At 31.3% G+C, this 15,049-nt stretch overlaps 1 protein-coding gene across 5 annotated transcripts in view; it reads right to left on the bottom strand.

Annotated features, from left to right (window-relative positions):
* Positions 1–6,694: 6,694 nt before the first annotated feature.
* Positions 6,695–15,049, bottom strand: part of LOC143240888 (tyrosine-protein kinase HTK16-like) — a 56,875-nt gene continuing 48,520 nt past the window's right edge. For 4 of the 5 annotated variants that reach the window (XM_076484111.1, XM_076484113.1, XM_076484114.1 and 1 more), the window contains 2 exons: positions 12,041–12,167; positions 6,695–11,729 (listed from right to left, as the gene is read on the bottom strand). In XM_076484111.1, coding sequence (XP_076340226.1) covers positions 11,520–11,729; positions 12,041–12,167 — 337 coding nt within the window. In that variant the 3' untranslated portion in view covers positions 6,695–11,519. The remainder of the gene's footprint in view (positions 11,730–12,040; positions 12,168–15,049) is intronic. The other variant, XM_076484116.1, reaches the window with a different exon arrangement.

Raw genomic sequence — 15,049 nt, forward strand, 5'->3', positions numbered from 1 at the left:
ATTATTACAAACTATCGTCTGCTATTTTTAACTGCCATCTAGAAAAATTAAATTAAATAGCATCAAAGGAATTTAAGAAACTGAAACTTATTTATGTACTAATTTCATAAATACAGAGTGACAACTATAAATAAATCCTTAAAGTGCAATGAAGAAACTGTGTAACAAAAATAAGAGCATTATACTGATTTCATATGATGTTTTTTCGCGCAAAGCTACACGAAGGCTATCTTTCTCTAATTTAGCAGTAAAAGTCTATAAAGAAGACAGCTAATCATCACCACCCACCATAAACTCTTGGGCTACTCTTTTACCAACGAATAGTGGAATGGACCGTAACTTTATAACGTCCCTATGGCTGAAAAGGTGAGCATGTTTGGTGGGTCGAGGATTCAAACTCGTGACCCTGAGAGTCCCTCGCTGATACAGCGGTAAGTCTACGGAGTTACAAAGCTAAAATCAGGGGTTCGATTCCTCTTGGTGTACTCAGCAAATAGCCCCATGTGGCTTTGCTATAAGAAAAACACACACACGTGACCCTGAGATTACAAATCAAGTTCACTTATCATTTGGCCATTCCGGACCAATATAATTATTAATGTATTCAGACTAAATCCCCTATACAAGAAAGCTAGGATAATTATGCAACCTTATTTATCGCTAGCTTCAAATTCTATAAAACAAGAATTAAAATTACTGCAACGATATTCTGTGACACCAAAGTTTTGTCCTTCCTATCAACTTTGTTTTTTTCATCTGAAGCTGATTTCCGCAAAAGAGAACACGATATGTCAGCTATATAACACAAGATTCTATTAAGAAGTATTATGACGTATCCGCCCGCTACTACATCGGTAAGTCTACGGATTTACAACGCTAAAATCAGTGGTTCGATCAGCAGATAGTCTGATGTGGCTTTGCTATAAGAAAAAAAAATACACACACACACACATTATGACGTAACCCTAAATGTTTTTAAAACTGGGTTTGTCCAAATGTTCAGAATATATCTATATATGTTATACATTTATTTTCTCTTTCACGAAAGAGGTAAAATTAAAAATAGCATTTGTTAAGTTGAGGCGTAATTCATTCTTTTATGAGACTTAAATACGCGAAACTGCAATTTACAGTAGAAGATATGGGTCCTACATCCCACGTAATTTTATATAGAATAAAATTATCAATGGGTTCCCATTAAGACCATGGGCCCTGGGACTGAGTCCTCTCTATCACCCACCCAAATACGCCGCTGTAGGCCATATTATAGTGAACTAAAAAGGACACACAAAAATTATTCGCCCCTGGGCCCCCACAACCTTAAATCCACCACTGGTGGCCTAAATTTATTTAGGTATCCGTGATTTAAAGTTAGAGAACCCAGTCTTTCTCTGGTTTGAGTACACCTCGAGTAATTTTTCAACTGGGAAAGAGCACATATCGGGCGTTCATACGAACAAGAAGTAGCGGTAACAAAGATTTTTGGTACAATGAAGCACATTCTAAGCTGTCAGCCTATATCTGGGGCCTGTCCTAGATAAGTATGTAAAGTCATCTTGTCTTTCATCAGTGAAGTTCTTTACAAAACATACCAGGATTTGACAAATTTACCTGTAAAAGTACATAGCCTTTCTCATATCTAAGGCAAAAACTCTTGTGCGAGTTTTGATAGTACATGTTTTTGAATCGATAATTCTTGCCTTACACATGTATCAAATCTGGAGAAAAAATTATTGAAAATGTGTCCAAGTTAAGGAATGTTTTTAAAAGTAATTCTTCATGTAACTATAATCTATATTTGCATATTGGGCTTGTTGTTGAATAACTCGTGATGTGCTAACATAAATATTAGTTTTGCTTGCAATATTATAGCTGTGCTTCAAGATACAATGTGAATAAACATCGAAGTAGTGTTTATTGGTCATATAGCAAGTAGGGATAATGTACAATGATAATCTGAAGGTTGCAGAAGTAAAAAATACAAGATGGCAAAGAGCATGTAATTGTGTATGATAAAAGCTTCTCAATAACGGCACTTTATGATAAAAAAAATTTAGGAATTTCCATCTAAATAAGCTACTTTGTTGATTTCTAGAGCAATCAGAAGTCTTTCAAACCAACAAAGTACTCTAACAACAATCTAAAAACTGTAGTCAGAAGCTGGGATTGCATGACGTGTGTCACAACATGCTATGCTTCTGGTTTTTTTCAACGATGCTATTTTCCTCAAATTCTAAAAATTTTTGAGAAGTTGTAGAAGTACTTTAGGTTGAGTACAATCTCACAATGAATTGACCGCTTTAATTATGGGTTGGTTGGACACAGGAAAAAGCTGTGTATCCTGTTGTACAAGTATTGTTTTGAGGTGTGCTATGGACTCATTCTTAGGTATTGTCATCTTCTGCAATGATAGAAATAATGTTATAAATGTTTTTCTGTCTAGATACAAAGTTGTGCACAAGTAAAAAGTTTATTTCAATTATGGTGAGGCAGTTATACAGCTATAACCTGCAATGGTTACTCACATGATACATAAAGCAGAAGTGACAGAAGCTTGCTGTCAATAAAGTGTCATTCAGCCATATGCATCTAAAAGCAAACAAATGGTTAAAAGAACAACTGATGCTGCTAGTTAGAGGTTAAACAGATAGCCTTGAAGCAAAACAAGCTAAACTCAGTACATTGCTTTTATATTAGGCTGACACATTTGACAGAACATTTATCATCACAGACACAAAGGAAGAATGGTCTTGAAAAAAAATAAAATTATATATAAACTTCCTTAAAGGATCTGGGTAATGGTGAGTACTGAAATAGGGCAGGTATTAAAAGACAAAGTAATAACAAAATCATATTACTTGGTTGCTTCTTGCAGTGATACTGAATAATGTCACCACATTAAGACTCTGTGTGGACTTCAAACAAATGAACATGGTAGAGTGTGCTAAGGTGTTTCCATTATCACACACTGGACATAAAGAGAGATACATGTTAATTCAACATCAATATAAGAATAGGAAAACGAGCTCAATTAATACTTTATTCTCTGCTGTGACAAGAACTCTGCCACAGTAGCTGGATAAAGTTTGTGATTTCTATATGTGAGAAAGTAGCCATGCTAATTTGTGGGTGTTCTTATCACTAGGCAATGGCTAGTAGAGAGTTCGAGAGTCAATGAGATGTGCTTCCCTTATAAAGACTGTAATGAGCTAGAATGTTCAAAGAAGTTACGTAGGCATTTCTTTGAACACAGAGTATGTCCTTGTACCATTGCAAACAAATTCAATGTTACTTTGTTTTAGTGTTTGATACCCTGCTTTAAATTTTTCTTGAGAGATTTGAATGTGACAAGGTAGGATATTCCATTTAACCACATCTTGTTTAGCAAACCTCTGAACTGTAAATGGTTAAAACAGAGTAATTTCAATTCAACTCTTGTGTTATGTGATCAATTTCATCTTGGATCCTGTCCAATTTTCCACTATAATCATCCCCCTCTGCCTAAGTTGGTACCATTCACAAAAGACCTCACCAATGACAAACAGTGCAGTAGCATCATTGTCCACTTCCAGAAATGGAGAATGTTTTACAAGAAGTTTACCAGTAAATGTGTAAAAATACACGTGCAAAGAAATCACAACCTGTAAAAACTAAATATATATATTTTTGCATAGTCTGAATTTCTATGGCATCCTTTTTTCAACTGTGAGTTATTACTACTGCAAACATTAATTCTATGTTAAAGTGTGTAATGCATATTGTATATTAAATTCAATTACATTGCTATATTTATTGTATCTGGCATATGTTACATAATTATATATATATATATTGTAAGAAGATCATGGTATACATTGTCTCTTGTTTCATAGCATCTAGTATTTCCAAGTTACAAGTTGTTTTATCAAGTTGGATTACAATTAACCACGCCATTACATTTGAAATTTGGGAAGAGTAAATATCATAAAACAAAGTGCAATATAATTAGTATATTAAAATATCTTTATTCATAAAACATGAGTACAACCTTCTGAAGTTAGAATTTCATTTTTGTAAGCTAAAGCCAAAAACTTTTTTTTCACACCTGGTCTGCTTTGCTGGATAATTATTTCAAGATGACTCTGTATGTTGGTCGTACGTGAATATATAGTCAAAAACACCATTTTTTCTTTTCTATTAATGGGTGTTGTTTGAGAACATCACATCCTGGGAATGATTAAAATTAAATATACTCTTAAACAAATTTTGCTTTTCATTTGTTCTGGGAAAGTAAAGATGCCTTTGCTTTCGGCAGAACCTACATAACGTAGTTGATCTGCACAAAATTAGTTGCAGGTGAATCATTCTTGTCTTCCTCTAGACCCGCTTGTCTGCTTATTTTATAATAAACAATAAATACCTTCCTTCAATTTTTCTTCCAGTTTTGGTCAAGTCATAATTAACTACAAATTTACTAAGCAAATTTTGCATTATTTTCTCTTATTGTTGTTTACTGACACAGTACAGAATGCCATGCTATATTAGTGCTCTATATAACTTTTAACACACTTCTTTAAGATCTAGTTCTTTTCACTTTATGACAACTTTATTTCTTGCTCTTAACAACTTATTGTGATAAGTTTTACTTTTTAAGATAAAAAGCTTAGTGTAGCAAATACAGATTTATGATTGGGGGGACTCGTACATGCTGAATGACTTCTTTATCATGATCCCCTAAGCATATTCAGCACACACTATAAGTACTTATAAATGCAAAAAGAGATTCATCATGTGACACATCAAATGACAGCTTGAAGCATATAAATACAGTATTACAGTCGCCATGCAAGACAATGGGCAAGAGCATATTGGGTGCCTTTAATATTACAATGTATTTTTGTGACTAGTTATTCAAAGTCATTTTCTATAGTGGTTACCGAGAATGCCAATTAACCCAGAAAATGTTTTCTTTTAGGGTGAAAGCTGGGGCTACCAGCTACTGGTACTAATTGTGAAAGGAAGATCAAATAAACTTGCTCATTGCAACTAGCAGGTCATGACCTGACTAATTCAATACAAAATGATCACCATTCAACTATCTTCTATTGTATAAAGCAAAAGATGCTATTACAAAGGTCATGTAGCACTTGAAAACCAAATATTATTCACCTGAATTATAAAAACAATTTTAGTGATGTTCCTTTAAAATTAATAATTAGAACAATATAGTCTGCATTTTACATCATTTTCTGTACTACCAATAATATATATATAAAAAAAAGAAAAATCAGATGATACATATGGCATTAACTTTTGTTGTTCCAACAACAGAAGGGAATATTATGGGAATTGTTCTTGTGAAGTGAGAAGAATTCTTTGACTCCTTTAGAAGGTAAAATGGCATTGTTACTGATCAAGCTCTCCACACCATATTGGATTCTAACACTGTAGTGTAAAATAGTTCCAAGCTAGTACTGACACAACTCACACTGTTTGCATTATCCCATATCATTTTTAAGTGTTTTGACATAAGACTTCTTTCACCTTCCTTAATTATTGCAATCACCAACTTTCATGAACTCTGAACATCAAATTTCCCATTATTTTCCTCACGTAACAGTTGTAAGTTAATGACTATCCATACTTTAGGAAGACATGTTCAAGTGCCTGTTGTCTATCTTTTACCAAGTACAATCTGCTACTGAAGCAATATGTGATTTAATGTGATATTAAATGAAGTCACTAGTCAATGTAGATCTAACAGTTAATGCTGAAACATTTCATAAAATTTATAAATTTACATATTTAAAAATCAATTTCCACTCAAAACTACTATTGGTATTTGTGACGACTTTAAAAAGTGTATATTTTTTCAAGAAAAAGCAATAAACAAAAAATTGAGGTAGCATAATTAAATTTTATATTTAATTCTGGCATATTTCTTTATAGTAACTTAACTCCCCCTAACATAATAAAATTTCATGAAAAACATGATGGGGCTCAGCTATGGGCAAATTTTTGTTTTTGTATTTCATGCAAAGCTACAGAAGGGCTACTAGCCATCCCTAATTTAGCAATGTAAGACTAGAGGGAAGGCAGCTAGTTATCATCACCCACCCTCAACTCTTGGGCTACTCTTTTACCCATGAATTGTTGGATTGACCACCACATTATAACGCTCCCACGACTAAAATGGTGAGCATGTTTAATGAGACAGGGATTCAAACCCATTGCCTTCAGATTACGAGTTCAGTGCCCTAACCACCTGGACATGCCAGGCTGGGCAAATTTGAGGTATGTACAGGTATGGGAAGCAGCTTTCCCTTTCCATAAAATTCTGTTTACTTGCTTTAGATTAAAGCCATGTTGGACTACCTGCTATGTCCATTGTGAAAAACTGAACCACAAATATTTACATTGTAAACCTTTAAACTTACTGCTGTCCAACCAAGAGACATAATGTTTAAGATTTAAATTTTAAGCACTGGTAATATTTTCTAAATTTTGTTATAAGCAAGCAATTAGATTAAAATCTTATATCATAGCAAATTTGCATTTTGAACATTCAATGTGACACATCAACATACATGCATATGCCTAGCTACACTTTGGTTTCTAATTATAACATTTCTCATTATTTTACAGCTGAGCCTGCAGTTAATAATAATGAAAAAAGTCATCTACTTTAAAATTTATTTTCCAACAAAGCAGTAAGTTTTTGCAAGAAAATTGTTATTTTATTTCAGCATCTTTTATTTGAAGTACACATACAAACTGCAAGTTAAAAAAAATTGTCTGTGAATAAGTACAATTACATTAAAACAAACAAAAGCAACACCAATGTTAAGTTTTAAAATTATAATTTTAAATGCATCAAAGATGAATGGAAGTTGAAAATACAGGAGTAATCGTTAACTTTAAAAGGAAGTACATGACAAACATGCCACTCTCCTGACAGAATGCATAACAGTTACAAAATTCCTATTATTACCATGATAACATGTTTATTTAGAAAGGTTTAAGTCCTACTTTACCAATTACTCCCTCAAAAATAAAATAAATAACCCAAAGATCTTAGCACTGAATTACTTGACCACTGATCCTATTTTACATGTTCTATTATTGCAATGCCAGTGTATATCATGACCAAACTAAACCTGATATCCATAACTAGTTATATATCTTTACTTTGATGTTATATAGTACAATGTGAAACAGTAAATACTGACATACATAACAAACATTTGAAAAATGTAACAGATGAAAATATATTTTTAAATATCGTAATTTGTGAATACTTACATTTTAGAAAAAATACTGCAAACACACTAACTTACATCAAGCAAGTATAAAAATCATCCTCTTCTTTTAAGTTATGTACAAATATAAAAGGTAGCCCCAAACCAATGAATATCACACTGTTCATATATTTAACTGTTTCATAGATTATCAATGCTCTAAAGATATAAAACTAACAATTCTGACCAAATTAGCATTCTGTGAGGTTAGTTCTATGAATTCTATTATTTTACCTATTTATATATTATTGTAAATGAAAAAAAAAGTAATAAATTATTTATGGACCACCCTGTATATTGTATAATAAAATGAATTTATGTTAAAGTCAAATAACCAGATGTAATTAACATTTGTCTTTTTCAGTTGTAGACGATTTGTTATTCATTAATATAGAAACATTCTGTATACACATAATAAGTATATGGTAAAGTACGAAGTCATTTACAAAGCTATGTTTTTATTTCCAGGAATCAAACTAAGTAAAAAAAACATGCATTTAACAACCATCAATATATAAAAGCTAATATCAGATTCATTTGAATACATAAACCACTATTAGTCTCCAATTTAAAAGAAACTTTGTTTCATTAAAAACAAAGCAACAAGTTTTAAATTTGAATAGTTTTAAAGTTAAATCAAAAGAGTCTTGTTAATAAAAGAACTACTGAAACCTCCCCAGTTTTTTTTTTTTCTAAATGAGGCTTAAAATTAAAATCTAAATGTATTTAATATGCAAACTGAGCTTATTTTCCATAACAGCTGTACATAAAACTAACATTAAAACATACTGAAAAAATTTCAGGATCGTCCAAGCAAGCAAGCACGTAAAATCTTTTCTTAGATATGCAACAAAAAAGATAATTAAAATATATGAAATTAATGCACATTAGTCCTGAGGAAAAAAATGTATAAATAAAATTCTGCAGTGCATGAACATTATAGAAGCTGTATAATTATTCAAATCATACCCAATTCATTGTTTGTTTTAAAAAGCTAAGTGTTTTTGTCTTTAATTTTCATGCAGCTTTTGTCTCATATAAAATGTAAAAATATTAATAACTAAATCCATCTGTATTTTTTATATTAACACCACCAGAAAAATCATCTGCTTTATCATAATTATTCTATAAAACATTTAATGCACTGTTGAGATACAAAGTTTCACTACCTAGAATTGGTTTTGAGATGAACACAGAATATGCAAATTATTTGATATCATAAGTTCACTTCATAAGAAATTGAAGAACCTCTCTTTGAAGTATCTCAGAATGGATTACAGCACACACACACATAGTGGCACAACTGGTATCTTATGACACACCATCATCAACACCTATTACTACAACAGTTTCCAAGTTATTTATAAATGATCTCACAATTTGTCTACTTGACTTCTGAAGTTGCAGATTATTATATTTCTCAATATTTATGAAATAATTACTTTTAATATGCAGCATATTACATTACCATCACTTACACAACTTAAAGGAATTAGTAGTTTGTGATATAAATCACTATAAGCAAACTCAAACTGTCTGCTATGTCACAGATAGCCAAGATATACAAGCATATCTTCTATAAAGCACACAGAAATTAATTAAAAAAGAATAATTATACTACAAACAAACAAGACACTGTAAAAAATGAGCAACCAATATTAACGTTTTTATTTTTTGGCATGGACTGTGTATTTCTAAGACAAACTTATGATGATGTTATTTTGTTAGAGAGAGACTTGATGTTAGTAGCACAGCATGAAAAATATGCATATTCCTTTCAAATATTTTAACCCTTCCTCTACAAAGTACAGCTTAAAAATGTACTCTCAAAATGGCTGGTATGAGAATTAGCACTATATTTTAATACCCATACCAGCCATTTTAAGAAAACATTTTTACTTCAAGTGGGTTTCTTGTCATCACAAAAGTACAGCTTACAGTGAGATATGGTGCTTATCAAACCACAACAACATTTCTGTATGAATATGTGTATCAATTATATAAACAACATGATAATGTTTAGTAAGATTAAATCCTTTTTCATGATTTTGGTTCAGTCTATTCATGTTTGTAAATGAAATATTTGTGTATTTGCCTAAATTTAATTAATCTGCATTTTACTGTTAAACAATTCATAAAATGTTAGGAAAATGTGATTTTAAAATTATTGTTTATGAAAATAAGTATGAAAGAAAATTACAAATGAATTGTGTATCTATGTCACAAGCTTAGTAAATACTTTACTTTACAAAACTTCCAGACAAAGTATAATAATTATGGGAAAAAAAATCAAAGATACAGTAATGAGTCATGTTTGTCATGCTTAATGCTTTACTTTAAACATGATTTTTCATGTGTATTGTCAAAACTCACTGTATCCTGGTCTAAGAATTAAAGTTTATAAAACTAAAAACCATAGATAAATGGAACATTTTAAGGTATTACAAACAAGATTTATTATCAACTGTATAGCAATTTCAGTTATTGCTTAGTTTCCAACCAAAATGAAATTCAGAAGCAAACAGAAAAACTAACCAGCAACTGCTAACTGTTGATTGTTCAACACAAGACATTTATAAGAATTATAACTCACAAAATAAGACATAGGAATTACAAAGTATATGTATAAGTTTATGCACTTATAAATTTAGATTAACTATTAGAGTGCATATACATCAGGCAACACTTTAATAATCTTATTCAATTAATTACAGTTTCTGTCACAAGACCAGATCAGTGATAATATGAAATTTTGTCATTGTGTAACTGCAATTGTAATACAGACCAAGTACAATTTTTATATCTCTACAAACCATAAACTAGATAATCAGACCCACCTCTTGCAATTCCATCTTTCACAAATGCCAATAGTTATCTTTATTGTTTCACTTCATTGTTTCACACTATATTATTTATACCCAATAAAAATCTAAAAGTTTTAATCTATCAAGCAATTTGGTTTGTTTTTTTTATGCAGAGTTGTGAACTAAGTGTTATTGAAGCATGATATTTAGCATATGAAAAATACACAAAAAATTAACTGAGCATTCATATAGAAAAATATCTCTTAAAGTAACAATATTAGGAAATTTAAAGTTTTATATCTGTCAACGAGTATTAAACAATGTACATTATTTATCGACTTCCTACTTGCACTATTCATGTCATACATGGAGCTTAAAAAGAAGTAGAAAAGAAAAAAATACATTCAGTCTGTAAGTAAACCTCCAGTAACTTGTGTTTCTTTATATACCCTGTTATGTTGTAGACCAATAATATTCTTGCATTCGTTTTTAATATAATAAAACAAAACCCTCAGACTGCTTCTATATTAAAAACCTGAAGCTGTGATTCATTATTTCTGTTAATACCAGAGACTTTTAAAAAAAGTATTTATAATATTCAGAAACCTTCTGTTATTTAAATGACTCAGAAATAAATTATTTTATTTCTCCTACATTTTTGTACCTATTAGGAGTTCATGGTGAACTAATTCTGCTCAGATAGTTTTTGTGTGTGTTTAAATAACCTGACCTTTAAGCTGTGGTCTATTCATACAAAAATAACATACACATAAATGTACTTAGATACTGTTCATAAAGGATTACACTTTCAATGAGACAAGTTGTTTCTGGACACTATTTATGGTTTATCTGTGCATTACTGCAGAACTTTAAAAAACAGCTTTGAGAACATACAAGTTGTATTAAAATTCTTTCTCTAAAACTTCTTTAAAGATGAAATCATTTTTATATTTAAAGACTTTTGAAAAGGTATAAAACAATCTTAAATCACCTGCCAATAATGAGTGACAGTAACAACACAGCAACAAAACAAAAACAACTTTTGTATACAGTGTCAAAATTTACAGTTTTTACCTCAAGATTGTAGCCTCTTAACTGTAATAAAAAGTGTATACACATAATATATATAGTATTCACAACTGTGAAGCTAATATGATTCTGAGAATAAGGCACACATATTGAAGAAGTAATATTGATAATGTTACACAGTTACAACCTGATATAAAACACACAACATGGACAGATCGCTTTGATGGCTGAGATCAAGGTTCTTCAGCATTCCACTCTTCAAAAATGCTAATCTTATTATATTTATGTTTTGATGAATTCCTTGAGTATGCCATCAAAAGTTCTGATGGTTAAAGGACAAAGCAGCAGGAACTTTTCTCATCAATACATTTCAAGAGGCTGAATATCACAGATGCAACATGCTGGAATTCTATACAGTAATTGGTTCTACATCACAAACCAAAATCAAGTCACGAATAGCACAATATTCATCATTTGTGATAAAGTTATTGTACAACAAACTAAAAGATGGCCTGTCTGAAGAGAGAGTGGCCCAGCACTGCTGCATAATGGAGAATATACTGTGAGGACACTTTTCTGGTTTGGGTAATCGTTCTCCTCTATTAAGCAACTGTAACACCTATAAAAAAGTTACAAGTAAAAAATATTCATGATTTTAAACTGTTGAGTGTTTAACAGTCTACAAAAATGTTAATATTCTTATGAAGTTTACACAATTTGTTAAAAATATGGTCTATATACACTGAAGACTTTGAAATATAAAACATTATTCAACTTGAAAAAAATAAACACAAGGTGCTTTGCTTTAACCTCATTTTCAGTTTGAAAATGGAGAACAAACATCAGATGGTGAATGTTAAAACAAAATAAAGTTTAAGTTGTCAAAAAAAAAAGCAAAAAAAAGCAAAAGTATTTATGTTCTTATATTACCTCAGAACCTGTCATATTATCATATGGATTGGCTCCAAATGAGAACATCTCCCACAAAGTGACTCCATAACTCCAAACATCACTTTTACTAGAGAATGTTCCATACATTACTGATTCTGGGGCATACCTAACAAAGAATATGTTAAGCTTTATTCCAACTAAATATACTGGTTGCATAAACAAAGAGAATTAAGATAAACTACCAAAAAAAAAGTTTCTTCAAACTGATGAATCGCACATTTAAACTTTTTATGCTAACTTATGTTTTAAGCATATTTTCTTGGACTAAAAACTTTTATTATAACCAGCTTATTCATCATTAATGTTTTGGTACTGCATATTTCATCACTAATATCTAGGAATATGTTAGGATAAGAATAAAAAAACAAACATCCTGAAGAAGATGAAATTCCAAAATTGTGATGCTGAAACAGATATTTCTGAATTTTGATCTAAGAGTACATCCATGATGATTTTTTAATTATAGTTAATAAAATAGAGGCATACAGATCAGATGGTCCTACACTCTTTAACAAAAGCAAAAACAGTATGATTTGCCAATAGCTGTGAATTTCTAAAACTATACTTGTTTTGTTGGCACATTGGACTAAAAATCAAAGAAAAACTTAGCTCTTGTTCTGAAATTCTGAATACAGTTTAAAATATTTATGTCATGTTTCATACAACTTGTAGTGAGAGTACACAGGTATTTTTATGTATCTCACAGGTACCCCATCTGATCTGGAAATATCTTCACTTTTGGATAAACAACACATATGACATGACCGTTTCCTATCAACCTGATTTTCGTGTTAAAAATATGACTTATACAATCTGAAACTTTCTCTCTGCTTATCTGAGAGATAACTACTCAGTTAATTAGTATTTGACCCTGATATACATCATCTCTCTTTAGCTCTTCATTTCACACAGTATAAGAAACTTGAATTCTTTTGGCATGATAGAATGGTGTCCTAGCAACATTACTTCAGTGTGGTACTTATAAACAGCTTAATAAGCATGTGGCAAAGTAAAATGACTTTTTAGTTAGGAATATGACTCACTTTCTTTGGATAACTCAACTTTTAACATGTAACCATATGACCAGTTCTACAGAGAAAGTTCCAATGCCATTAGAGATATGATAAATGATGCTAAATTTGCAAAATCAAAAGTTATCAACGGTTTAAACACTTCACAATATGAAAAATGAAGATCTTGATGCTTCAGTACAAATAATAATTTTTAACAAAATGTCCACAGAGATGCCAACTATTTCAAATGACTGAGTATAATGATTGCAGACAGAGCCCATACAGATATCGTACAACCACTGGATACAGTTTTGAGTCATCCATGTCTGTGGATGCATCTGTGGCTAAACTGTAAACACTGTTAATAAGTATGCTTGAAATCATTTTGTCATCTTCACAACCCAACATTTGTACAATGGCTGTAGTTTTGGTTCTAGCACAGCCATATGTTTTCGCTATATCAGAGCCTGAGAACATGTTTCTGAATAGATGTCCTGCATGACTGGCTACAGCTAAGGGTAAATTATGAGCAATGATGAATTCCATGAACATCACTTATGCATTTATGGTTTCATATTCTGAATTCTTACTCATAAATGTCGTTATCTGTATCATTTTTGTCTTCGCCTCAGCCTTTTGTTGGTGAGATGCTGATTTTGTATGTCTGGAACGATCGTTTATCCCGCTATGCGCCACAGAAAAATTGATGTGACAAACTGTACAAAACACAAAAGTCACAGACTTTTCATGCAATGACCGAATATTTTGCACTATACTCTTTCCTAAATTTTTGATTCACAGTTTTAGTCCTTTTAGATTTGCCAGAAACAAGACAATCTGGTGAACGAGGCCTCTTTTTTTCTATCTTGTGAACGATCACATTGGTGTTTCTATGCTGCTTAGAAAACGACAAATACCCATCTACGCAAGAGCTGATTGGCTGACAAGCACTGATGACGTAACTATGGATTCCCCCACGTACCCAGTATGGACAAGCACCGCACTCAAACTACTGGTAGACGTCAGAGATACAAATATTTTTTATTATTTCAAGCACAAACATAATTATTGCAAGTAACCATTTGGACTATGTCTTTTATTTATTATCAAAATTTATTTGTATCTCACTAGAAATTTTCTTTTCAGCCCTTTCAAGCCCTGGGGAACAATTTATCACTTTATTGTATAGGCCTATATAATATATAATAATTTGGGAGTTGCAACAAGTCGTAATATTTGTCTGTATGAGCGTATAGTCGTAATGTATACACCAAATTCATAATGATTACACTCAAATTGTAATGGTTGGAGCATTATATGCAAAAAATGCATCACATTTGATAATGATAACCAATATAATGAATTTACTACTGACATTGAAAATAAATACAAAATAGGAAAAATAACCTTATACTAAACAAAAATTGTGCAATGGACCTACATGGAATTCATTACATACAGAAAAAAAAAGGAGTTGGCATCAAACAAACTTATTTCTGAAACAATACTTTGCAGTAATTTCATTACAGGTGAAATCTTTCATAGTAAATACATCTCCAAAATATAGGACAATCCATAAAAATTATTTAATCAAGTTGACACTTAAAAACAAAGAGAAGCTTCAAGATACAGTTTGATTCAAGTGTGCATTGATTACCATGTAAGGAATGTGGGATCAAATACCTAAAATATCAAATATCTAAACCACAGAAAAATGTGTGTGTCTGTGTTTTCTTATAGCAAAGCCACATCTGTCTATCAGCTGATGTCCACAGAGGAAAAAGGAACCCCTGTTTTGGCATTGTAAACCCGTAGACTTACTGCTACACCAGCAGGGGACAGAAAATGCGACAACAACCAAGGAATATAACTTACAAATCAGTGATATTGTCTAACACTACATTAATGCTCTACCTTGCCTATGCAGATAATGGTATTGAATACAGAAATGTTCACATAAATAAAACTCTTCTTG

Source organism: Tachypleus tridentatus, chromosome 13 (assembly GCF_004210375.1).
Source record: "Tachypleus tridentatus isolate NWPU-2018 chromosome 13, ASM421037v1, whole genome shotgun sequence".
Classification (NCBI taxonomy): domain Eukaryota; kingdom Metazoa; phylum Arthropoda; class Merostomata; order Xiphosura; family Limulidae; genus Tachypleus; species Tachypleus tridentatus.